The sequence below is a fragment of the Athene cunicularia genome (assembly GCF_003259725.1).
Source record: "Athene cunicularia isolate RWA chromosome 21 unlocalized genomic scaffold, athCun1 chr21_part1, whole genome shotgun sequence".
Taxonomy (NCBI): domain Eukaryota; kingdom Metazoa; phylum Chordata; class Aves; order Strigiformes; family Strigidae; genus Athene; species Athene cunicularia.
Window position 1 is genome coordinate 4,521,843 of NW_020799127.1, and position 27,676 is coordinate 4,549,518.

At 44.1% G+C, this 27,676-nt stretch overlaps 1 protein-coding gene across 1 annotated transcript in view; it reads right to left on the reverse strand.

Moving 5' to 3' along the window:
* Positions 1–345: 345 nt before the first annotated feature.
* The window catches only part of SPSB1 (splA/ryanodine receptor domain and SOCS box containing 1), a 34,374-nt gene continuing 7,043 nt past the window's right edge, over positions 346–27,676 (reverse strand). Inside the window, exons 2-3 of the mRNA XM_026862632.1 lie at positions 4,544–5,372; positions 346–960 (exon numbers count right to left, since the gene is read on the reverse strand). Coding sequence (XP_026718433.1) covers positions 833–960; positions 4,544–5,237 — 822 coding nt within the window. The 5' untranslated portion in view covers positions 5,238–5,372 and the 3' untranslated portion in view covers positions 346–832. The remainder of the gene's footprint in view (positions 961–4,543; positions 5,373–27,676) is intronic.

A 27,676-nucleotide genomic window follows, 5' to 3' on the forward strand; every position in this document is an offset into this window, starting at 1 on the left:
GTCTCACACTACTGCAGGAGAAGTTTGTCCCTTCCCTGTCCCCACATCACCAAGGAACCCCTGATCCTGGACTACAACCTGCAGTTCTAAGTCAGGAAGAAGAGAGCAGGTGAAGACACAGTATGACTGCTCAATCAACTGAGTCAAAACCATAAGAGGAGAACTGATAAAGCAATGCTGATAAACAAGAAAGGATTCACTATCTATGAAATAATATTAGAACACGGTGAGGAGTCCTGGAAGAGCCAAACATCACCCACAAACACCTTCTCCAAATTGAAAAGTGTCCTGGTGGAATGGTTCTTGATTTTGGTGTTTCAGGGTTCGGGGTTGTATTTTGTTTCGTTTTTTAATAACTCAGCAATTCTTTCTTGGTATTCCAGACTCCTCCCAACTCTGCTGGCCACCCTAAGCCTTTCTGTTATTAGGACCTGGTCTTAAGATTTCCACAACTAATGCCTTCCCTTACCCCAAGTTATGTTCTTCCCTTTATGTGGTGCAGAAAAAAAATCATTCCCTCCTAGGCTCTACAACCCAAAGGATGCAGTGCAGCCTTTTATCAGGATAAGCAGGGAAGCACGGAACTTCTGTAAATGTTCCTTTAGTAAGTGTGCTGTGGAAGTGACTTCCAAAGAACTAAACACTCAGTTGTGAAACAAGGATTACTTGAGAGCTTGCCAATAAGGGCACACACAGAGACTTCAGCAATGGCAGGAATACTTTGGCCATGGAGTTCCAACAGTAGTGATGACACAAGGGTGGAGAACCCATTGCTCAGTGGGTCAGCTTCAACATTTTGCCTTGGTTCCAACTCTGTCCTTGCACATGAAGGTCATTGGTAGAGCAGGTAACTCTTGAGGGAAGCTGGCAGTGGCAGTGTAGGGATCTCATTCAGTCTTTCCTTGCCCAGAGCAAGCCTCACAGCTCGCCGACACAAGTCCATCAAAGGCAGTGGTTCAGCTGGGAAAAGAGACACAAGACATTAACATCCCAACCCACAAATTACACATTAATTTTGCTAGTTGTAAAAATCCCCCAGAAAAGACTGAGCAAGAAGAGTGAAAGCCTGGCATGTTTGCAAGACCCAAGCTCATTCAGCATTCACTATCATCAACCTCAGCTCAAATACACAGGCAGAACATGATGCTTCTGTAGAAGTTAAGTCATACACATGTGTGAATAAAAAAAAATACTAGAATATCCTAAAGGAAGTTCCCCCTCCACAATTCCATTCAGGTCAGAACACATCTTCTAGCTTGTGCTTCTTACTGCAGCATCCAAAAACCTTTGTAAGGGACTCCCTGAACTAAAAGACTGCAGCAGTCTGACAGCATCAGGTGGTATGTGTACCCAGAACATACCATGATTTGTCTTTCATATAGTAGGATAACAGCTGTCAACCCCTTCATTTGTACTACATACTTCCCATGAAAAACAAAGCCATCCGTCAAAGCTTCATGTCACTACCTGTATTGTGACATTTTCTAGTAGAGGATTCCCTCCCATGTCAAACATGGGAAAGATACAAGCCTTTGGCTATCTTTTTTTGCATCCTGTACTTAGAAACACTGAACAAGATAATACTAGTTTTTCAGGAATGGCATATGGGGCCTTTTGATGCTGAAGAGTCATTCACAACATACAGAGGACTAAGGTCAAAGCCAGAGTTAACACATTGCAGCTGCACAGAAGGAAGACAGAGATGAGTTTCTCACAGCTTCTGTTGCTCTGTCAGAGCTCACCTTTACACAGCATGCTGCTCAAGCCTAAGGGGTTTCTCCTTCCCCAAGAAAGGCTAACAAAGACATCCCAAATCAAGCAGATAACTGGACAAACTAATAGCCTGAGGACTCAACAGGCACCATTAGAAAGCTTCCTTTACAGGCATCTTGGGCTGAACAGACACCTAAAAACATCTACAGGAATGGAAAAGTTTGTCTGAGAAGTTGCAGTTTTCAGGACTAGCTTCCACTACTACAAGTCAAATTAATCTGACTTCATACAGCTGTTTTAAAGTGCTGAGAGACAGGGAAAGCTTAGTTTTTCTAAGCATGGTCACATGAATCACATTTTTAACCAGAATTCATTCCATCAGTAAGGTGGTTACAAGTCCTTTCCCTTCCAGGTTCAAAGATAACAGCTAACAGTGGAAAACTCAATCAGAAGAGTGTTGTCAGTAGCCTCTGATCAGGCCACTCCTGATTCTATTCTGGAAAAAGTAAACAGTTCATACTGCTCCATGTAGAAACCACCTCCAATGAAAAGTGGAAAAAGCTAAATTTTTATCTAAGTTTTGGCAAAAAAAAAAAGGTCTGTGAGAAAGAGGTTTGTTAGTTGAGATTTGGTAACAAAGTCAGGAAATGCATGCTTGAATTGGTCTGTCTCCTCAAGTTAGCAGCCAGAGCTGAACTAACGCCCTATTTCCCTCCTCGCCTTCCCTACTATGGATCACAAGCTATTACCTGCTCCAGGAGAAGCTGCAGTGAAATGGTTTTTTTAGCAGATCTCCAGTTTTCTCAGTGCTTCAAGCATTAATCATTCCTGAGCAATCATACCTCTATATGCACACCTCTTTTGCACTGATGGGTGGAGAGCAAAGAGATCTGTCAGGGCAGTGCTGTTGCTTCCCAAACCCTACCATTTGTGACTGATGTTCTGTGCCACCAGTGAAACCATGGCTGCACTCAGCCCAAGGTACTGCTGATCTTGTCTGCTCATGACCTACTTCAGGATCCATGTTGCCTCTTTCGCAGACAGGTCTCAGCTCTGACTGCAGTACTGCCAGAGAAGCCTATGACTGGCAGTGCTCCTTTGGCACTTCCCAATATAGCTTATTCTTAAACCACTGGAGTACAAATACGCTGTATTCAAAGTCTGTCCCAATTCCTCCTGCTCCTACAGAGATATCTGGGACAAAAGCATTGTCTAGCCAGCATCCCAGAGGACAAGGGCCCTGACCTTCGGAGCCTGTAGACATTAACATAACAAATACATTCCACTTTAATGGCCTTAAAAGGAGAGGATCTTCCTCCCACCCAGACTAAGAACAAGAACTTTGTCCTCATCTAGTTTGCATTTATAATCCAGTCTGACCAGAGACCTCAAGACCAAAAGAGAAAGCACACATATCTGACCTCCTTCTATTCACAAGCACTACAATCACTGGACAGTGTTGCTATTGAATGCTCAGAAGTGGTTAGAGCCAGACACCTTCTTTCTATCTGTGCCAAAACAGCGTCCTGTCATTTCTGGCCTTGTGCCCACAATTCACTCCTATGCTGAGAGCACATTACAACCAAATCCAGTACTGGAGGTGGCCGTTTCCTTGCTAAGCACAGTTCTGTGCCAACAACTTCACAAACTTGCTGGCTTTGAGGGGAGCTGCAGATTTTGGCTTTGACCCTTCAGAAAAACCTGGTTACTGGAGCTGCTGCCACTCTGTAAACTGTTGTGGCAAAATGAACTAGGTTTCCTTTTTTTTGGTGAGAAAGTGCTCTGCCAAGAACTCTATTTGGTCTTGCTGAGTTGAAGCTTATTTCTCAAAGCACTTGTGGATTTTGCTCCTATCCCTTCGCAAGGCTTTCCTAGTTATTCTGACAGCTCTGTTTTTCTGGTGCCCTGTGTCAGCTTTGTTGTACCTCATGTCACCATTGCCAGGGGTTTGCCATTGCTGACTCAGCATTAGAACATGTTCAAAGCACAGATAAGAGCCCAGCAGGCTACAGCATTTGGGCAGACACTGTTCTGGAATGTGGGGGAAATGCTACTCTTTCTGTATCGATACTGCCAAAATTATTTCAGTAACAACATAAATCCAGATTTTAATCCACTTCCTTCACCTGTCTCCTTCACACTACCCAGAGGACTGAATCACAGTCTGGTCCCATAGGAACTTCTGACTATGAGAGATAACAGACATTTGGACAGCCAAATTTATTACTGAGCTTAGCTAGAGATTGATGACCCTATTAGTAAAAGGCCTGGCATGCAAGTTGGGCTGGCTATAGTGTCCAGCCCCACACTAGAAATGAGCACACCCTGCCCTGAAAGCAGCAGAGAAGTGAGCTACTTGTTTGAAAGATGAGACATCCCCATTTCCTTAATATAGGGACAGATCTTCCCACTCTTGTCTGCAAGGGATTTTAAATGTCCCTTCAGTACCCACTGAAGGAAGGTGGCTGTCCCTCAGAGACTGTTTCCTGTAAAGAGATAACAGGATTACATCACCAATAATGCAACTGTCAGGACATTCCTGCAGGTACTTTGGTAGCAATATAGAAAGGTTTGTCACCTCTAGACAGACAACTGGCATCACCTTCTCCCACCATGCTACCACCCCAAACCCTGCTTGCTCCCTGCAGTGCTTGTGTAACAGTACTTGTGTACAGCCTGAAGTGGCCATTAAGGATTCAGAGCTGTATCCAGCAATCCTAGTGCTGACATGAAATCCTCCCCTCTCTAATAAAAGCCCTTCCCAGCCAGCCGGCACTCAACTAGCACGCAGATCTGTGTTGCTAGAACAAACAGAGGGAGTTATACTCACGGTCAAGTCCATTCAAGTAGCGCATCCGTATTTCACAGTGTCCCCACACTGCACTCACCACTGGATATAGCTTTTTCCCTTTGAGTCCCCGAAAGGCAACACCCATGTATTGCCCATCTACAATGAAGCTCAGTGTCCCATCATCCATGTCCAGAACCACCAGGAAGGAGTCCGGCACAATGAAAGTTTCATCTGGTTCTAAGAAGGCAGGATAGGTTTTACTTGGCTGGTTCTTGCCATCATGGTACAGTCTGTTGCGCCCAAGGTCCCACCCCCAAGATTCATGGTTATTTCCTACAAGTGTCGTGTACCCTACTGAATGCAAAGGGGCATCTGCCGTTGCCACCCCGACCACAGCATGCGTGCCTCGCTGCCTCATGGCCCACGTGATCTGCCACACATGGAGTCCTCGTGTATATCCCACTTTGCCTCTGATGGCATCTGTACTCTGAGCCACCGGATGCCGGTGAAATATGAGTTTGTCATCCTCTTTCACAAATACATTCAGTGAGCGATCGTCATTGTTCCATGAATGCAATAACTGGACTTCATATGATACCGGAGGCATGTCCAGTAGCAAGTCCAGACGAGTGGGTTTGCTGTAGTCGAGTCCTTGGAGTTCCTGTTTCAAGGGCCTGTATACAGGATCCCTCATATCCACAGTCTTTATCCCACCTGTGACCTTCTGACCCATTGTGTGTTCTGATTTTGCCTATTTATAGGCTCCCAGGGCAAGGTCATCGATTCACCCAGCCGCTCCTGCTGTCATTCAGCCCTACAGAAAAGGTTGCTAGGAGACCTTGTCAAGTTGTGCACCAGTCAGTATTGCCTGATGGAAGGAAAGGAAAACGAGAGAAGTTAAGCATTAGCATACATGGCCTCACATGCAACTTTTACAGAGCACAGTTTTCATGTGTTTATCCTGACAGCTTATCCTTCCTTTCCACCAGCAAGGAAGCGTAATGCATGCTACTAATGCAGTACACTCTGCATAGCATATAAATCAAATAAATGGGCACTACGTTTCTAATGCCCCCTTCAGAAAAGCACTTGAATTTCTGCTCCTTCGTCTAAGGAAGGTAGTCAGCCACCAGAGCTCACCTTCTCTTTATAGTGACTGCACTGCTCCTTAGCACTGCATCACCAAACGTTAAGAGAACACATATGTATTCAGGCTGCCTCCAGCAAACCTTGCTTTTACATCACAATCACCTGTATGTCATCCAGGCTGGGAAATTTGAGAATAAGTTAATTCAATGCAGAAGACTCAAAACCCAGTAATGGTTGAGACTTAAATTTTTCCTGATTGTCTTCAGTTGGTAGGATGACTGAAAAGAGTACCTTGAATAAGCATAGTTTTGCCTTGTTTCCCAGCCCTAGTTCATACCACAAGGTCAGGCTGGGCAAGACATCCCAGTGATGGCCCAGGCTGCCCACTGGTGTTCACTGCTCCAGCTCCTTCCAACCTCCATAGAGAATTTCTTCTGCCAAAGCCATCTCTGGAGCTATCCACAATGGAGCCAAAACACACAAGGCATTTAATGCTCAGAAAAAGTCCCAACAGCTTCTTTAGTTTCTCAAACACCTGTGTTTACAAGTTAAATAAGTTCCATCCACAACATCCAAACAAATCCTGAATTATGTAAGCCACAGTGTCAACAGCTGAAAATAAGTAACAGCAAAACCAACTGAGGGATGGCAGAGTCACTGGATGCCACCTCCCTCCCCCAACACAGTCACACTAGAGGTCTTTGGACCCTGTAGTAACATGCTGAGTAGTAGTGAGGGACTGGTTTATATGAATAACTGCTCTGCAAAGCTTTAGCCTGAGCTGTCCCTAGCAGGGACAAGTAGCATTACTGAATAAACTTCTCCCTCTGCTGCTCTAGAGAGGTTGGGACTAGCCTTCAGAATGCAAAACATCGGTAAGTATGTTCCACTATAGGGAAAGGAAAGCAGGCTGCATTTTGGAAGGGATATATTTGTGTTCTAGCTCAGGAAGAGGATCACAGACTGGCCAGTGAAACAGGCACTATAAACAGGCCTAGTACCTGCAGTGTTTTTCTAGGGTCCAAACCAGGTTATTCCTGTAACACACTAGATGAGCACTTTGTGTTCACCTAGCTGGTACTCCAGTGCTTCCCTTTGCAGCACTCCCAGGTCCGACAGATATAAGCTGAAGACAACAAAATTCCAGCCTTCATTTTTTGGCTGACAGTTGTAAGTGAAAGTTCTTGGGGAACCTCTAGGATGCAAGCATCCCCTAGAGTAAAGGCTACATATGCAAAGCAGCACACAAGTATTCCCTGTTATCCAGCCATAAATAATTTTCTTCCCTCAGCACAAACAGTTCCAAAAAAGAATAAAGCATTGACCACAAACCATGTCCCCATAGCAGTCAAACAAAGTAGGAACCTGGCAATAAAAATGAAAGCTTGCCCATCTGGAGAGTTACAAACCTGCCACAGGTCAGCTGGCCAAGCAGTCAGCAGCCATTGATGTAAGTTTGAGGAGATAATTCTCTTCAACCCCACTAAAGCTTTGCTAAAGTACCTTGGAGGCCTGACTGCAAGTCCTGAACAGCAGACAAAACCTGCTGGGTTCCACCTCAGGGGTCACCCATTCCAGCAGCTACCAGTACTATGGGCCCCACTGAATTATTACAGTTATGAGAGCAGATAAATCTGCTGTATGGTTTCTCAAACAAGCAGCTTCATTTGGGTCAGCTTCTCTTCTCCAAGAGGAAAAAATCCCCAGCTTCAGACACAGAGTCCAGAGGGAGGAACAAGATTCTTCTCACAGTTTAGTAGTGTTCCTTCCAAATTTCAGAGAAACCTCTAAAAAGTTTAAGCCAGCTTGGCTAGAGATACTAGCTCACTTTGCATACCTCTCCTCCAGCACTGCATCCACCGAAGTGTCTCTGCTCTCACTCAGCAACACAAACAACCCTCTGTAAAACAGCTGCCAAACTGGGGGCAGCTATTAGAAGTGGGAGGGGAGCAAACTAGCTTTCTAAGAAAAAAAAGTGTTATTTTAACATTTCCTGAAGTGAGGCAATCATGCAGGGCTCCTGCCAGCTACAGTCACAACACTTACTCACAACCAAGGACCTCATCTGGCATAGAAAATAGAGCATGAATCAGATCTGGTTTAAAAATAAGGTTACTGGACATAAGTAGCAAGGCTTCAGCTAGAAGGTGACCAGGAAGGCTCACGCATACTCTGGGTTAGGGATCAATTCAGCTTTCCTGCAGGTTTTTACTACTAGTCCAGGTTATGCTATTGGAACAGTGAGCTCAAATCTTGTAGTTCTTAAGTAAAAAGAGACTTTCCCTTTCCTTCCCTCTTTTTTTTCAAGTATGGAGAGGAAAAAGCCTGAGGTTCTTTAAAAGTCACATCCCAGTGCACATTACTAGGCAGCAGTATAGCCACTGCAAACTGTCAGGAGACCTCAGACATACAGCGCTGAGACAGAAGATGGTTTATTCAAGAACTGTCATTTAAATAAGGTCCAATCACATTTAATTTCCAGGATCTCTGTTTACCAGCTGATAATAAGTGCCATCCACAACATGAAAACAAATCCCAAATTATGTAAACCAGCTGGTCAACAGCTGAAAATAAGCAAGTAACAGCAAAACCAACTGAGGGATGGCCCAGTCACTGGATGTCAGTGCATCACCTTCCCCCAACACATTATTTAGCTGTTCTGCCCCACAGCTCAGGTACTTGGACCCAAGTGTTTCCATGATAGAAGCACTCCCAGCCTCTACGGACACAGGCTCCCTTGCTCTGTAAGCCTAAGGAACAGCAATATCTCAAACCAAGGGATCTCAGGAACAAGCCAATACAGACATAAGCTGAGCTGCTGGTGTACAAGTTCAAGTACACTGTTGTAACTCTCTCCCAGATACTGTCACAACACCACAATGAATCCTACAAACTCAACTACCAATTGATCTACCTTTTCAACTCAGGACATGTATCGCATGCAGTTATTCAAGGATTTAACATCAGTTCCTCCCAATCAGCCCACTGCCCCATCTTTAAGCCCTCATGCCTGTGTGTACTCAAATTCTCAGTTTCATACCCCGGAGGTGACACCCATTCTGTTATGAAGAGATTTGCGAAGTCACTAACATGGGTTTTCCCTGGGAAAGGCACATTAACACTGACCAGAAGCAATCATTTTTAAAAGGTTTCAGCATAAGTCATTTTCTCAGGCTGGGATAAAGACCATAACGCTGCTGAGACAGAACTGAATCATGTGGTGTTCGACAGAAAGTACCAGATGAACTACCTGGCATTCCCCAGGCCTCTGGCATATGGACAGAGGCTGCCAACAAGGCACTAAAGTACACTTGGAAGCCTACAGGCAAATTCAACTGTTTGGAACTTTGATTAGGATAAAGGAACAAAACACTGGCAGAAGGAGAGGCAGAGGTTTCCTGAGAGCTGTACAATACATGCAAGAAGACTGCATAGGAAGCAAGAACCAAAACAAAGCTGGACTATTGGTGCAGACTGCTTTGAAGCACAGAATGCTCAAGAGAATACAACTCTGCTCTTCATTAGCAAAACAATGCCTTGCTCATTATGACTTTTTGCCTTTTGCCAACATAAGCTTCATCATATTTCTTTCAAGGCTGCTGCACCAGAAGGGGAAATCACCACAGTGAGAGACAACAAGGTCTTGTGAAGCACACGGGACAGGAGACCCTCACTGCCTGCTCCAAAGAGAAAGCAGCCTTTCCTGAGCACCAGCACCACTCATCACCTCCATCACTTATGACTGTCCAGGCAGACTATTAAAACTAGATGAAGGACAACAGCCAGAATAAAGAAGAGAAAGGAGAAAAAAATTGGAACAAAGGGGTCGATTAGAGTGAGATTGGGCCAGATACTGAGCACCCTATGCCAAGATTTAAGTGCAACATGGCTCCTTATTAGGGCAGGGCAATGATTCCTGCTCAGAGCTGGCTCTGCTGTTCTGGGCAGTAGCCTGGTCTAGAACTGCAGAGCAGCACTTTGTCCTAGTCAGGAAGCACAATTATGCCCTCAGTTTTTAAAAGGAAAAGCTTCTTCACGCATAAGACAATACAGGCACTTTCCCTCAGCAGGACAGATACAGAAAAGCTTACCCTCTTAAATTAATGGATTAATGCCCTGGGCAGTGTGATAGAAGACATAGCCAGTCATAAATGAAGAGATATGCTAGGGAATTAACTACTTCAAAACCTTTGAACTGTTACAGGTTTAAGTACAAATATAAGCACTGAAAGTGCTTTTATCTATCATATCAACAGCTCAGGCTTGCTGCAATTCTGCATTATAAACATAAGCTTATCCCCATGACACTGTTCTGCTCCCATGCTATTTTCTGTTTTTCTGTTAACCTTCTAGGCTTAAAAGCTTTGGAATGAAATTACAAGAGTGTATCTCGAGAGAAACGTTTACTGCTATTTTCAGTGAGAATTAGATCTCCCCTCAGTTTAGCTGTTCAGAACAAGTAGGCAATTTGCCACACTAGAAAGATATGCCAGGTTTCAAAACAACTGCTTGCTGCAAATAGATCAAGTCAGGAGACAGAGACATATCAATGGAAGATGTCAGAAACCCTGCTGCCAGATGGGAAGAACACAGCTCCGCAAAGAAGAGAATCTATATGGTGGAACAGAGTTGGTGTCTAACTTCTGTTTAGGCATTGACATGAACAAGGCTAAATAACTGCCTACCAGACCTCTCCAGCTGAGGCAGTCATCTTGATTTACTTCACTAAAATGCTGTGTAGCACAGAGCAGGGCCATACCCTGTGCCCATGGCCACATTTAGCCCCTCCAGCTGGCAGCGAACCTCATAAGACACAGCCAAGGACTCAGCTAGGCAGATGTCATCCAGGTAGCAGTCTTCACTACCCACTGCAGAATATTTAGTCCCCCAGTATGAATCAACTAAATCTTGATTTCAGTTACTCACTTCCCCTATCATCCCCGAAAACCTTGAGGAACCCCTTGCAAACATGAGGCTAAACACCACCCTTAAACAATTCACACAACTTGATTAAAAAAAAAAGTCATCCACACTCAAAACAAGGCTCCTTATTGCTCCCAATTCACCTCATTCCTGCCTACGCTGGCATTCAAACCCATTCACCTCATCTGAACACACACTAGAACAGCACTCCAAGCTATCAATAGTGATCTTAAGCCAAAGAATACTCACCCAAAATGCCCTCATTGTTTTATCTGCAGCCAAAAAATTGCTCCCATGTGAGTTATCACACAGTGGGAGGTTATTTCAGGTAGCTCCCAGTGACATAGGAATTTTAACAGGCTGCTGTGCAGACTTTCAGCAACTTGCACAGCGACAAGAGCCCTCAAAGTCCCAATCCAACATCTTCACACAAGGCAAAGTCCTAGTACTAGCCATTCAGGAGTCACTGTCACTGCTGGTTACATTAATCAACTCAGCTCCTGAGCTGCCAAAGTGCTGTCAGAGGCTCAGCATAGCATTGGTGGTTCAAAACTGAAAAAATCCAGAGCATAGAGCTCTAGAAGCATCTTCTCCAAAATAAGGGGAAGAAATAAGAAAACTTACTGGAAGACGTCTGCAGTTGTTTAAGCACCTGTGAGGCACTCGGCCACTAAAACCATCTGTGTCTTGAGGCTGAACAGTGGCAAGCCATTCTCCTTCAGTTACAGACCTTACCAGAGAGAAAGACCAGAAACACTTCAAACAGGTACAAGTCTGATAACTTTAGTTCAGAAAACCCATGGCTCCTCGTAGGTCCTCCCTTGCTCTGCAGCTCAACACCTATAGGACACCTGTCTGGAACATCAGTTACAAGAATACATGAAGGCTCTGAAAGGCCTCAATTCCGGATCCAGTTTTACTTCAAGTCTCTTTCTTCCAGTCAATTTACTGTGGCTCTATTTCACCCCTATAATATTTATTAAATCTGCTTTTACAGATAAGAGGCTAGACCTTTAACACCTAGCATACTCTGGGTGCTCTACAGTAAATCAGAGTCCTACCCTAAAGATCTCCAGTCTGGAACACACCTCAGGAGAACGTAAGAAAATACATATTCTGCACATAGTCATTTACTTGCTTACAGCTTTGGAAAGCTGACCTAAAGGATCCCAGACAGTACTAATAAATGAGACTAAAAACCCCACCGTAGTTTTGCTCAGGTTTCCATGATTTTACTAAAAAACCATTAACTAAACTTGGTCCATTTGTTTTGGCTGAATGTTCATCCCACAAACCAACAAAGGAGCTACACTACTCCTAGTTTGCCGATTAACATGCTGGCAGCAGCTTACTTGGGATCACCTTTCACATCCTTCAGATATGTGCCCAACTAGTATGTCAGAAACTCCCCACAAAGACCCTTCACAGTGCTTTAACGTGATCTCTGGGAGCTCTTTCAACACCAGAAGTTTTCCCCTTTCTCCCTTGGTAGTGCCAAGAAGAACAGATCCCTTGATCACATAAACCTCCTGTAAAATAAAGCTAAAAGCCAAGATGGATCAGCAGTGCTATGAAACATCTTAACTGGGGTGGAGAGAGAACTCACATGCCTCAAATAGCATTTAAGCTTTAGACCCCAAAGAACCAAGACACTCCATTTTCCCTGATGTTAATTCAAAACCATAGCACCTTACTTGCACTCTGGATTTCTGCCCAGTGCAGGAACTGGTCACAGGAAGGCTGTGATGGCCCGTCCAGCACCGATGCAATCACTTCACCAGCATTTTGGCTTTAGCACTCTTACCACCCACTAAACATCGATCAGACCTCAGGAAAAAACTAAGCTCACCTATGCCATTGAAGAAGTTTTCCAGTGCTGTGTTAGCAGAGACCAAGCAGCTACAGAACAAATGGCAGGACCAACTGCATGAACAACATGGTTAGAACAAGTTTCAGAGTGTTGCAATTTGGCTTAGATCAGGGCTGGGCAGGCAACCCTCATTGCATAGCACTGGTTTTGGCTGCACTGTCAGCCTCACTGCTATCTCTTGCTCTACACAGAGAAGATTGCCACAGGGGCAACTTCCTCAGCCCCACCCACCAAAGAGCAGAAGCTGTTTGGCTCAGCAGGTTTAGCTGTTGGCAGGGCTGTGTGGCCTCCACAGAAAGTGAAACTGCAGTTGCTCTGAGATCACAAGAGATTGGGCAAGAATTAAGAAAGATGGCACGTGTCCCAGCAAACAGCAGAAAGGAAAATCATCCAGCGGAGTAAGAGGCCCCGACAAATAACTGCTCAAGATATGCCAGGGATCAGGAGAACAAGACACTTGGTACTTGGCAATGCATGATTTACCTGGACTACAAAGTTAACAAGCCACCTTGCTGAGTGACCAGCCTCATTCATCTGCAAAGTAGACACCAAGAGCTCTGCTCTTCCTTACATGAGGCACAAGCACTCCCACCCTGAGATATACCAGAAAAAGCTTCTGTCCAGGGAAGCCAAGAATGCTGCTAGGACTTGTAACCACTAAGAATCAGCTTGTCTGTGTGAAGAGAGCACTCGTGTCTCTCTCCCTGGGATGATTCAGACAGTTTCTGCAGAAGCTTTGTAGCTATATTTGCAATGCTGAAAGGCAGTGTGATGAAGGCAGCATGCCCTCTTACATCATGTATGGTGTCTAGTTCTCCAAAGCAAAGCTCTGAAGTTACTCAGAGCAGCACATCTGAGTAAAGTAAAACCTGAAGTAACAACCACCCATCCTCAGCCGCTTACTAGAAACTAACTAAAGCAAGTTTCCACTGTCCACCTACCCAGTCAGTTCCTGTTAACTGCAGTGCTGCATAATCCAGCAGAAAATACTACCAAGCAACAGAAGAGAGGTTACTTCATATTCGTAATGTATGGCAGCAACTCAGACAAAAGGAGTACACAAGTTCCTGCCAGAGATCTTCTCTCCTATTAAACCCTAGTTACAAATGGCAAGTTTCAGTTACAGAGAAACGAAAGTATTTCTTTGAATGAAACGAGTGGATTCAGGATGGTTTTCCTCATGGAAGTTTAGTGGATGTTTCTGAAAGGTCATTAGACTCTTCACAGCTCTACGTAAGGTAGCTTCCAGGTACCTTATGAAGGCCAACTGCATGATAATGACCAGACACAATGTTTCCTCAAAGGGTCTTTAGAATAGCTTCAGAGGCAGATTGCAGCCATCTGCCTGATCTAACAATGCCATCTTTGGTGGACACCAAGTCTTAATATGGTCAGATATTTGGAGTTAAGTTCTCCTTTTCATTCAAACCCTGTACTTGAAGGGACAGACTCTTCCCTAATAAGCTTTCAGAATCACAGCGAAACGTGTATTCTTCTACAGCCTCTCCCACTCATGACTAACATGTACTCACAGGCACAGCACTATGATCAGCATGCCATACTGACACAATGGCTCTGTCCACCAGCACAATCCATGACTTCTCATCCATCCCACATGCCCAAGCACACCTTGTAGTGTAGTACAGAAAAGGATCGTTTCATAACAAGATGTTGGACTCGAGGTTTTTGTTCCTTAAAAGACAAATGGTAGGAAGATATCTCATCAGGACCTCTGCTTCATTGCCTCCCTGGAGAAGCAGAGGAAGCCAGCTTGAGTGCTAGTAATCTGCATCCATAGAAGAGCTGGGATCAGCTTCTTAGATGACTCAGTCACTGCAAGCCATTATGTTCTTGGCATGAGGCACTGTTGGTTCCATCTTCCTATAGCCAGTCTCCTTCAACCAGTACTCTAAAGCAATTCTCTTGTACCTTTTCCAAAACTATGTTGAAGATGCATTGTCCTTAGTATTCTGAGGACAGCAGGATTAGAAAGCTTTGTAGGTTAAACAGTTACTAGTGCTGGCTTCAGACCTCTGCATTACCAGCAGCACAGCTTCTCCTTATCCTCTTGTCTGATGTGTCCATTTCCTTTCCACCCTTACTCACAGTCTGTGGTTTTTACAAAGTAAAAACCATCTTCAAGTTGGGACAATGAAACTCTGACTAGAAGTAGCTCATTTGTAGGTAGTGTAACATACAGATGTTAAAAAGAGTCAAGCAATTTACTCTGGTTTCCCAGCATGCCCTTCGTACAACAGAAATTTACTCTGAACACATATCCCTAACATTGCAGAACACTGCCACCCAAGCATACAAGTGCCAGCAGTGCAGAGTAAACAGCATTATGTGGCATAAGAAGGGTTGCCAAGTTGACTGCGGGGCCTGAAAGAATCCATGGTAAAGTATGCACAGCGAGTAGGAGCTGACTGAACAGGCCAGAAAGCCAACATCTAAGGCTTTTGCCCCATAAGACAGGATGAAGCCCAGAATTTACCATCCCACATTGAACTGACAACTCTGCATCTGAGAAACTTTGCCAGAGTCCCTTCCCATGTCCCACATCTGCAGCTGCAGCACTGACCTTTCTTACACCTCTCCCCTTTGCTCCTCTCTAGCTTCCTGCTGGTCTAGAATATTTGTTTGTAGCCAGCTGGTGAAGTGCTATTTTCCAGAAGCAGCTTTCAACTCTAATCTACCAAGTATTGACAGGCAACTGCTACAAACAGAGAAGGCTGACTTGATGAGCTTGTGTTCCAGATAGAATTCAGCATCTGAGTCATGCTTGGTGCCTCAAAACAGCTTGTCACATGCTCAGATGACAGTCAGCTCAGCTAGCAGCCTAACCATTTGCCAGTGGCTCTCAAGTTAGCAATACACACAAATGAACTGCAGACAACACTTGTTTTTAATGCAGAAGTGATGGACAGGCTCTAGTGGGGACATGCTGCTGCTGAGACATGCCAAGTTCAGCTTTGAGCCATAGGTCTGCACTCCAGACAGATTCTTTTGGAGGAAATAGAAAAAAAATCAGCTGTGGTTTGGCAATTAGGCCTGAGCTCAGACAGCACCTGTACATGGTATTACAGAGGAGGAAGATCCACACAGTTCCCTTCTTCCTGTGAGAAAGTACAGGGAGATGTGACAGCAAAGGCACAAAGCAATGCAGCCACTGCAGACAGCGAGCCTGGAGAAGAACTAGTTATGTTGTTGAAGTTACTATGCCCTTATGTACAGCCCTATTCCCACTCCAGGTGCTTTGCACACTGTCATCAGCACAGCCAGTCTGAGTACAGGCTGTTTAGAGCTGATGCACTGGTTTGAGCAGCTTATGGGAGGCTATAGCACTCCAGCTACATGTTCCACCAGCACAGCAAGTTCCCTGCACACTTCTGCATGTGGATGCCCATTTAGAGAACACAGCAGCATCAGATCAAATGTCTCCCAGACATACTTCCCATACACCAGGTTCTCATTTACTGGTCATGTTTGGCAAAGTCACACTTTTTTAGCTCCTGGTACCATTTCCAGGCTAGATCCATCAGACAAGTGATGTCTTCCCTTATTGATCGTGTCAAGAAACTATCTTCTGGGGATGAAGTTTGCTTGTACTAAAAGACTGATACAACTATGGAAGGCTGGCTCCAGTGCAGTCCTTGCCCTAAGAAAAATGCGCTAGTGTCTTGGAAGAGCTTATTCCAAGGAGAAAAAACTAGGCTAGCATAGATACACCCACTGCACTGCAGACATCACCTGTAAAAGACTGTTTTCACAGTTGTGATTTCTTCACAAGCACTCAGGAGATGACTATGACCTGCTTGCAGATTAGGTACTATAGGAAATAAGTCACACAGGTAGCAGGAAGAAAGGTCACATGCAGCTTGATCACCCTTGTCCAGAGGTTCACCTTTTACACCTGTGTACCTGTCCACTTCCAATTGCTTTTTTCCTTATATTATTAGGACCTTGAATGTAAACAGGCACTGCTTCCAGTAAAAGCCTCACATCCCTGAAAGGCCAAAATCTATTCTTGGCAAATTGCAAACACAAAATCCCCAGTTTTATAAAAAAGTTGCACTTGAAAGAGAAAATTACAGGACTGAAGTACCAAGTACGCTATCTAACAGCACTTGTCTTACAAACTTTCTTGTCCTTTAGCAGCCAACTCTATGCTGCTTTTCTACAGCTACACATTCTTAAAATTAAAAAACAGCCCAGTTCTTAAAAATTCTTCTATAACCAAGGACTATACTGAGACTTCTGTTCAGATACCATATAGTATTGCCCTTTGATAAAAGCTTTCAGAGAACACAGCTGCCATTATCTGTACATGTAGCTTAGCAGCTCCAAAACAGCCAAGTGCTAATCCAGCCAGCATGGTTGAGTTTATCTTCAGGACCTGTAGGTTAGATCATTGCTCAGGAAGAAGTCTCAGGGTCTTCCAGAGCTCTACTTAATCCATCCTCACAGAGTCATAAGAACAAGCATTTACTAAGTCTGCCTTTGAACATGCCTTAAAACCTAAGTTGCGGAGTTATCAACAAAGGATGGTCCAAGTCGTATCAGGATAATTAACAGGAATGACAAAGGACTCAAGAGGTACCTGCCCTGACAAAGTTAAACTACAACACTGGTCCGCCTTAGCTTCCCATTCAAAAGTATTTCAAAGTGACTTGATTGGTCAGCTACTCAGGAGACATTGTTGAAAAGTGATCTGGAAGTGGAGAGAAGGAGGGGAAGCAGGACTGTCTACCCTTTCACTATAGTTCCTGGACCAGAGAAGGATCAGCAGGTCAGGCCTTGTTCCACCACAATAGAAGCCACAGTCCAACAGCCTATTAGTTACTGTTTTCTCTTCCTCCAGCCCTTCCCATCCCACTCCCTCACACTGCAAACATTACTGCAATCACACTGAAGACTGAATTGGGGAACCAATCCAGGAGGACCGTGTTCCCCAAGCTGTTTCACTACCCTGTGCTACAGACATTTGCCCCAGCTCAAGAGGAACAGAAGCAAGCAGCAATTATTTTGACAGCCACTACCCTCCAGAAGGCATTCAAAAGGTGGAGCAGTAAACTCCAGCATTGAAAAAAATCAAGTCAGCACCTGGCCAAGTTGCCATGCCTGCCTAATGTTTCTCCCTCCTTCCCTCCAGCACTGGAGCCATCACATCCCAAGATAGGCTGCATTTAGAAAGGCATTTCCTCCACAATTAAGCCACCGTAAATTTTAAATAGTGGATGTTTATATTCAGAGCTATTTGCATTAAAGCAGCCCACATAATCCATAATAAACCACCCTCTTGCACAAGAACTCCCTGCTTTTAGTTATTTCTGCACTTATTAATCTGCAGCCTACAAAGGCCACAGTCCATCCCTTATGTCCATTTCATTATCTTGATTCATTAGTTTTGTCTGATAATCAGTAGATGGGGAAGGGAGCAGTGGGTGGAAAGAATGAAGCTTGATGTTTCTACCTCTGTCCAAAGTTTCCACTCCTGTATTAAAAGCCCTTTTTTGCTATGCCTGCAAGGATCAGCCAACAAAACAAGCCATCAGGACAAAGGTTTTGTTAACAAAGCACTGCTTTCCCCTTGAAACAGTCAACAAGGAATCACTGCACTTTACTGCTAACAGCAGCTGCATGAAAAGAAAACCACGTTCAAGTTCTCAGCAGTCACCTACCAAAACTCCCCCTTCTGTCTCCTTCCTAGGTGACAGCAGGGCAGAGCAAAGACACTTGTACAGCTGCATCTTGTGCTATCCTCTCCCAGTTCATGGGAGGTCAGCCTCCTATTTTAGCTATCCTTTGCCTAGAAGCAAATTTTTAGAGAGCCTTTCTCATACGCTGAGTGTTTGAAGGAATGAGGGAAGCAACACGGTTGGGCTTGTCATGGGCTTACAACTACAACTGTGGTATCCCAGTTGCTGGGACTGTTAATTAAAAGTCCTATTTCTTTTCCAGCTTAGCTGCTGTGCTGCTTTCAGTGGGCAAAGTAAGGCAATGCACAACACCTCCATAAACAGTCCATCAAGTGTTGAATGAAGTCACCTAGTACGCACCAAGTATTAATACCTGCACGAGAACAGGAACTCAGCCCTTACTGTATTAGTCACAGATCTGGGTATTGTAGACCTGAAAAGCAACATTTTCTCAATTAGATGGCTTGAAAATGTAAGGTATACAGCAAATTGTGAGGACTGCAATCCCTGCTCCTAAAAGCAATACAGCACACTGTCAGTAGACATGTAGAATCCAGCCAAATTCCTTCTCTCAGGAAAACCATTTGCAGTTTGAGCTATTTTAATATTAAGGTTGCCCAGCTACTGCCTCCTCCTTCCTCTTTTCATTTAAAGATGTCACAAGCACTGCTAACAGCAAAGCAAAAATCCCCACAACAGGGCAGCTGCCAAACACCAGATTACTCAGCTTGTTGCCTTCAAATAGGTTTATTGTGTCTGAAGCTACAGTACATGTATCTACATCAAATACATCTATGCCAGAGGGGAAGTTGTGCAAGTGTCTTGTACTGCTCATCAGCGCTATGGAAAAAGCATAGTTGAAATCTGGGCCATATGCTAGAAATGAACAATTCTTGGTCCATTACAATAATGTGTCTCTGCTCCCTCCAAGCAGAGCATTAGATTCTTACAGCACCACAAACAGAAGACTGTTCCCTGCAAAAGAGGGCAGAGCAGCACATGCAGTCACAGGAAAATCAGGGCTTTACAGTGCAGAACTGAACTTCTTGCTTCAGCACCTCACTTCCTTGGATTTGCATTTCCCCCCATTTAGACAGGCAGCCATACCACTACCAACCTCCCATGCAGGAGAAAGCATCTTTTGTACAAGTAGAAGGTCAATGAAAGTGTTGCACACTTCTCATTTTTGCATTGCGGGGAGAGAATTGGAGCAAAAGGTGAACAACAGGACCACAGAAAATTCCCCACAAACTATGTGCTACTGAGGAGGAAACTCCAAGGCCCAGCACACTTGATAGGCAGCAGGGCAGTATTCAGTTCCTCCTCACAAAAAGCTGCTTTGTCCCTGACATTTAAGAAATCAAAACTTAACTTTTCTTTCTCCTCCAGTTTTACAGTTTACATTTGCATCCTCAGCAACTCAGCTGGCATCCTTTTCCTCACATTCAACTATCATGATCCGCTTCCAAGTTCATTCCTTTCATCCTCCCTTTTACAGTCCGCATTTAGTCACCGTGTTGACCTCTGCTGTCACAGCAATCCCACCACAGTCAGGCTGATGGATGTAGAAAGACTCCCACCCAACTATGCATGCCTGCTGCTGTTTTTCAGGGAGGAAATAAGCCAGCCCCTCAGTCAGGAGATAATGAGTTTCCTGACTGAATCTTTCTCACCTGATCAGATATTATGACAATCAAATCATGAGACTTAAGAAAATTCATTTTATAACCCTGGAGCTTAATGCAGTTAAGGACCTCCACATTACCTACTACCTCTTCCTACACGTGACCAGTGCTATAGCATAACCCAATCTACGCAGAGCTTTAAGTAGAGGAAAGGGCAGAGGAGGATGCAGCATAACAAGCAAAACTTCTCCCCAAGCTCTTTCCTCCCACCAGCTAAAAACCTGCTGCTATCAGTACCTTGTCACCAGCAGCCTGCCTCAGCCTGTACATTAGGTTTTCCTCCACCCATTCACCACCAGGTCAAGAGATGAAGTTAACTGTGCTCCTTTGGCCTATCATGGCAGTCATGTCACTCTTTAGAGAGGGGTTGACATCAAACAGTCAAAGTGCCAAGCCTAGACACACTGCAGTTCAGTAACTGTTGTTTTACATCTTATCTTACTGAATATCATGTAACAAGCCTGAAAGGTAGACAGCATGACTGCTAAGGCCTTGGGCAGGATTGCTTGGGAAGAAAAAACATCTTCCAAAGCTGCATTTGACTGATCTTAGTTATACCTTGCAATTCATATCTGTCATCCTGTGGATTTAAGGGATATGAACTTTTTCCTGCAACACTGAGCAGAACAATAGTTTGCCCTGTTAATCATTGCCCCCACATCCCAAACATCTTAAGGACAATTCAGAATGCTGTTCCATCCTATAAAGCCAGAAAGCAGAGGGAAGCTGCTTAGCCAGTGTACTGTCTGCTTTCTTAAAACTTAGTCCTTCACAGCTCCCTGAGAAAGGACCCCTCAGTTATGTCTACCACATGTCCTACCACGTTCTCTCAGCATCCCAGAAGGGACAAACAACTGCACTGTCCAGCCCACAGCTCTGCAGCAAGTCCTCAAAGGATTCAGAGGCATCGCACTGTACCAAGTACTGCCAATTGCTATGACAAAATAACCCCTATACGATGACCTCTTGACACATGGATGGATGGGCTCAGAGGAGGATAAAGCAAGCTTATGTGGCTGCTTTGAGAGCCCAGACACACTGGTGTTCTTCCAAGGACAGCCTCCTCTCAAGAGAACAATACTATTGTCAAAGCAAAACGACTTGTCACTACTAAGTGTTCAGCAATGCTGCGGGAAAGGGGGTAGTTATATCAGAACCAAATTCTGGTTTGTAGCTCACCTCTGACACTGAGACAAGACTGGAAGAAAGCTTTTTAGTATGAATATTTCATTAAATTAAAAAAGTCTTAGTAGTGAAGCTGGGATTTGAAACAAATAATCAATCTGTGTTGTGGGGCAATCCGTAGGACAGAAATTGTCTAAGAAAACTCTCATAAGCAAACTGGGAAACAAACCACCCAAAATCCCAGATTCTAGCCTGGTAATGCAAATGAGTCTTGTTGTCTATCAGCTAATAAAGCAGCCTACCCACCTCCAGAATTTAACTCTTCTGAAAATATTACAGCAAGATGACTATACACGCTTATTTCACAGAATGATAGACTAATCCAGGCTGGAAAGGACCTCAGGAGGTCTCCAGCCCAATTTCCTCCTCAAAGCAGGGTCAGACTAGGCTACCGAGAGCTTTATCGAGTTTACTCTTGTAAACCTTCAAGAACTGAGACTGTACCAACTCTGAGCAACCTGTTCCAACGCTTGACAAGCCTCATGGTGACAAAACTTCTCCTTATACACAGGGTTACGCATCTTCCTCCCTGTTCAAGCTATTTCAGTTTCTTAATCAGCCAGTTTCAGGTTAAATAAATTCTAAACAAGTGCACATAGTTCAGCCTCTTGTACTAGCTCTTAGTGCCTTCTTACTGGACAGTGAATTACTCTAAGCGATATAAACATAGATTTAGTTCACAGGTCTTTTTGTCTTACCTTGCCACATGGAAAAACTCGGCATCCCCTCTACAATGTATACCCAGATGTCTATCCTGGGCATGTAAATTGTTGAAAAAGAGGACTGAAATTACATCCTCATGTATAAAGACCCAGTCAATCTTTCACAGCTTAAACTACAGATTCAGGTCTTTCCTGTCCTGAGGTCTGTGGAGACTGAGGGTGTCACCACTGAAGACAAAAACCTCACAAGAGGAGACAGTTGAGTCACTGAGGAAGTGATTTTTTTTTCATACTGTTTAGGAAACCATTCTGTTCACATAGCAAAAGGATGTTTTCAGAAGTCAACACCCCTGCACATGCATCCAAAGCAGGAGCTCATCACATAATCATGACAGGTTCTTTAAATCAAGCTTAGGCTTCCTAACCTGAAAGCCTGTCAGATTCTTCACTGCCTCCAGCACCTGCCTACACACAAAAGCCTTCTGTGGCTGCCCTCAATAAGTCTGGTAGTTTCAGCAGGACCAGGCAGACATGAAATGAAAACATTGCCACCTTCAAAATGCCTTTTGCAATTCATCTCCAAAGGCATCTGGCTTCCACCATTTTCTAAAATATATTTTCCCTAGCCCCCACTCTCAGATGAGATCTTGGACCCATTAGCTACACATTAGATGTGCCTCTGCTGCATCAGATAGCTCTTGTAACATGCTAAATAACAGCAACATCTTTTCTTTCATGGCCTGACCACTAGCCAAGCCAGTCACGGCCTAAGTTTAGAAATTCTTCATTCCCCAAAGTCACCTGCTACATGAGCAATGCCATGGCTTAGCCTTATCTATCAGTACCCTCCGTCTGAGGACATCCCCCTTGGAAACAGCCCTCCCAATGCATGCAGCTTAGCCACATCACCCTTTAGGAAGTATTGCACCTTACAGGAACAGAGCTCATTTTTTTTTAAGTGGAAAAGATGAAAGCCAGAAGCTGGATGTTCATACAGACCTCATGCTCAGTACAAGCCTTTGAAAGCAGGAAGGCTAGTGAGGGCAGGGTGGACTGGGAAAAACACTGTCTGGCTAGAGGATACAGATTGCTTCACTACCACAATGAAGTGTCTGAAGACTTGTGTTCTCCTCAGCTCCTTCTCCCTGCTGTGCTCCACCTTCAGCTATGCAGCTGGCACTCTTGTGATAGCATTAGCTACGCACTGCAGCTTATGATCAGCTGGAAGGAAAGCCATCTGCAGGAAAACTGCATCAGCATCAATGTCTGCCACCCTCTTCCCCATGGGCAGCCCCATCTTGAGAAGCTCAGCTTCATCTATACCTCCCACTCAAAAAAGTTCTGATGTTCCCAGGCAAGGAGGGCATGTTAACTTAGAGCAAGCAAGGTTCAGGAGCTTCCAACCCTCAGATTTGTTTCAAAGGAACACAGAATTACCTTCAAGCTAAAACCAACAGTTTTATTATCAAAGTTAACTAGGTACTTTGCTTTGAAATACAACTTCTTCCCCTGCATCAAAGGGCTGTTAATTTTACTCTTGTAACAAAAAAAGTAGAAGAAATGAAAGCAGCATCTGCTTGGAAGAGATGAAGGCAAGATAAAAGGTGTCTGTGACAGAAAGCTGGCAGCAGCCTTATGTTTTCTACTCAAGTTTGATCTGGGAACAACAACCCTTGAAACTTAACAAAAGCTGTGGAAAAACCCTTTCCAAATGCAACAACATAGCCGGAAGATGCAATTTCTCTTCTCCAATTGCTGCGACAGCCAGTTGAAGTAAAGACTCCAGACATATCCAAACTTGCTATCCCAGTGCAATCAAGCACCTTGGCTTGCTCAAGTCCACAGTACACCCCCATCTTCCAACTCACTCTTCCCCTCCAAGTCTCCAGATGCAAAGCAGCTTCCTAGGGCAAAAAAGCAGAGTCACACCGTGGCAGCACACCTCCAGAGTGGTTGGGCATAAATGGCTTGCAATCCAGCCAGCAGCTAAAGGAAAAAAAAGCCCTAGCCTAGTACAGACTCTTTCAGCAAAGAACAGTCAAGTCAGGATCACCATGAGTTTTGTTATAGAACACAGATTTTAGACATGTTCAAGTCCAGTCCTGTAACAGTGGCACTGAAATTTGTCACAAGTGTATCAAGGGTAGGTCAACTGTGCTCTGTTTTAAGTGGATTTACTGGCACTTCACACATTAGGGCAAGAGACAGTAGCTTCTACAGCACTGAAAACATCAGGAAGAACAGCCATGCTGTGGTATACAATGGGCTTCCACTGGAAACAAACCAAAATTTATGTTCTGCAATGCCACTCGCACCATCTAACCTGGGAGAATACATAAGCATCTTGCTCTTGTCTGCCCCCTGCCCCAGTACCTGAGACAAGTCCCTCTAAATTTCTTTACTGTGCAGACTCAGTAGCTTTACTGAGGGTCACCTTGATCTGCCATCCTGAGGTTTTGGGTGGGGAAGGACTGTTTCCTGCCCTTTCCCCATGCCTTTCAGTAGCATCGTTTCATCCACTAGACCTTGGGGCAAGCATCCAGAGTGGACCAGACAGCACAGAAGTACAAAGTACAAGCAGCTTGCCTAAAAACTAGCTATGAAACATGGATCCAATACAAGATTTGCAGAATCTAAATGCTGTGTTGATTACCGTATGCCCACATTTGTTTTACATCAGCCCAGGATTTCTGTAGTGGAAGCATGAATCCCATCCTTCCACTGATTATCCGTTAATACAGCAAGCTACTTCTAACCTTTAAACTGTTTGAAACTCTCCAGCAAAGAAAAGCCAGCATAGTGCCCTCTGCTTGACCCGACCCATTGCCAGCCTCTAGAAGGATGTGTTCACCTCTCATTTCTGAGGCAGCTGCCAGAAGCTGTACAACTCAAACATGTGTTATATGAGCAAAGACACAAAAAAAGACCCAGATAAACATGTAACAGACTAGCACCGAGACATTTGTCAACATTCAGCAAAACACTCCATCAGTATGCTTAGTAAGGTAAGCCCTCCACATCCAGGAATACACACAAGCCACAAACCGTCTCACAGCAGCTCTCAAAGTGCTGAACTAAGAGCATATTCCTGGCAGACAGATCACACAAGAGACAACTCACACCGCCAGCTTTACTGGAACAGACACAGCAACTCCTCAAAGCAGAGCATTCTGGGATGTTGCCTCACTAGATTTCTGACTTGTCATTAGCCAAAAAAGTTTAATGATATGGTTGGACTCTGTGTTTAAATATAATTGACCTGGGACATACCATAATTAGGAAAAGAGACATTGTACATCTCGATGAAGCCTACAGCTGGCCACAGTCTCAGCATGATGCAAGGTTTTACTTTCACCATTACCTGAAAGGGTCCTTGGAAATTGCTATAGCAGTTTGAGATAGGCAGTGACCAAAAGCTTCAGCTGGGTTCTTACATCATCCAGCAAAAGGCTTCACATAACACAGCACAACTTTAGAAAGCCTTTCTAGCCCAACTGCTTGAAGTTTTATCCCTACACAAATGCAACTAGACAAATCAGATTTAAAAGTGCAGAGCGCGCCAAAATGAAACGGATTAAAGCACATTATACAAACTGTGGCTACAGGAAAACACATGCTGCCTTCAGAGGACATCTGCACTGTAAGGTGGCCAGATATCCAAGAGCAATTTTTTCCTGGAAATCACAGTTGTGGTAATACAGAACAAATGTTTTTGCCAAAAAGCATGACCAAGACATGCACCTACAGCACTGTTCAGAGTTGCTTCACTACCGGTTAGTGTCCAGAGTGGCTGGTTCAAGCAGCCAGGAGTGAAATTTGTCCCTTACTCTTAATAGGACACACTTGGAAATGCTTTCCTAAGCAACAATTTCACTACCTTAAGCTCTGTAAATCAAGAGATGCTTTAAGTGGCTACCTCACCACATTAAGCTGCACCTCAATCATTTAGTTTGAGCAACAAGGAAATCTGTACGATTAGGTCCAACACTGCTAATTTACATAGCGGTAGCACCTCTCTGTTGGAAAAAAGCAAGTATGAAGTAACAGTTCACATAAGTTGCTTCTGAACATGCCACTAGAACTGCTTGGGAGCTAGTCACACACTGAACCATGCAGAGAGGATATATCGCTGAAGAGACAGGATATAACGGCTCAAGGGACAGATCTGTCCATGCATTTTGATGGTAAACAGCTTTAAGTGTCACCTTTCCAGAGAGCACCTAAAAGCACAGAAATTTTTCCTCTGGGCCACTTAAGCATAATCATCCAGACTCACAAGATTAAGTCTTGTATGGAGCAGTCTACCTTTATGCCCAGCCACAGTATTTCTCCCAAATCATCGGCTTCCAAAAAGTCTCCCAGATCAGCATCATCAACAGTTACATCAACAGACATGATGCTGGAACATGGAAAGACTGCAATTAGAAGTATCCATGACAACTTCAACATCAGTTTGAGAAAGGATGCTGGAAGGAAAGTTTGTGTAAAAGAAATGGAATCTCCTCCTTTAGGTATCAAGCGTCTACCCTGTTTTCAAGGCAGAGCACCACACCAGAGATCTCAGTTTATGTAGGGACCCTTCTGGCTTTCTAGGCAGTTTAGTCTGACAGCAGTACAATATTGTAACCTTTGGCAAGGGCAGTGAAAAAAACATTTAAACATTCTTTGCCTGTAAAGATTCTGCCCAGCAATAAGCTTAATTTCAGATATCAAAGTCATACTAAAAGCCTTGCTGCTCTTGTAATAATTTACATTCAAAAATAAGTTTTCAGAGGTATTTTGCCCTCTTGTAAGTGAAGTAACCGAACAGTCTGCAGCTCTACAGAAGCCCTTCCTCTGCTCCCCATAACTATGAAACAGATTGTCTTGCATAACAGAGCATACACAGCCACCTGAGATAATGCCATTTAGTGCAGAAGTCCAGTAAGACTTGTAAAGCTGACTGATGCAAAGATTTTGATTACCTACCTGCTAAGACAGTCTACTGCAAAGATGGTAGCTACTAGCACATGATGTTCATAAGAAAGGTTCCATAACACCCCAGGCAGCTTTGAAAAGATCTTTCCTTTATATCAGGAAGCAGCACCATCTCCTGCAGGGAAGGAAAGGGATGGCCACTGCTCAATGTCAGAAGTCCATCTGGGGCTAAGAGGGGATGCTGATGGTTTTTATCCCTTCTGTGCCCACCTTCCCAATGCCCTGACACCACCACAAAAGTCTGAACAAGCAGAGTTTGAAGAACATACGACCACCATCTCTTCCTTCCCACCCGAGGGCTTCTCAGCCGACTAAACTGCAGGCTTTCTCTCTAAAACAGCAAAATTCCAGTACCTGTAAATAAGCCAACAACTTTCTACTTGGACTATTCCAGAGATTGCCATCAGAGTCCTCACCATTAAGGTTACCCATTTAAAAACCTCTTCAGTGTAAGAGACAAGAAACAGCACAATAGTCAGTGACGGGACAAGTTCATTAGATGTAAGCAAGCCTCAGTTGTCTTATCTAGGCATTAAACAGCTGCCAGTACTTTTACAGTTCAAAGGCAAGACAAAAGCTGTACAGTCAACCTATCCTCCCAACATACCACAGTCATCATAGGTCCTCATAAGTCAACATGCCTTCTAAATAAGTGTTTAATATAAACATTTGTACAGTCACTTAATTCCTGGTGAACCAAGCTATTTCATGTGGGCCACAGAAAGCTCCCATGACATCAATGGAAAGTTTCCAATTAGGAAACCGACTTTGAAACACATTAATAGAACTTAAGAAATAGGGAGAGGGGAAGAAACCTTGCAGAAACAGTCAAAAGATCTTTTCTTAAATGCATATCCAATATACTTCAGAACAAGCAGAACAGATAAGCTGCCTTGCTTTTTCAGAGTTTATTGAGTAAGAATTGCAGAGATACAAACACAGTTATGTTAGCTGCTCCCTTCAGTATCAAAGTTTGTCTTTTCTGAGGCTGGGCAGTCTCAGCCAAAGTATGTTCAAGTCGTGTTTGGCTGCTACTGACGTCCTTACTCCTCATTTTGAGGAGGCTGGATGGCTTTGCCAAG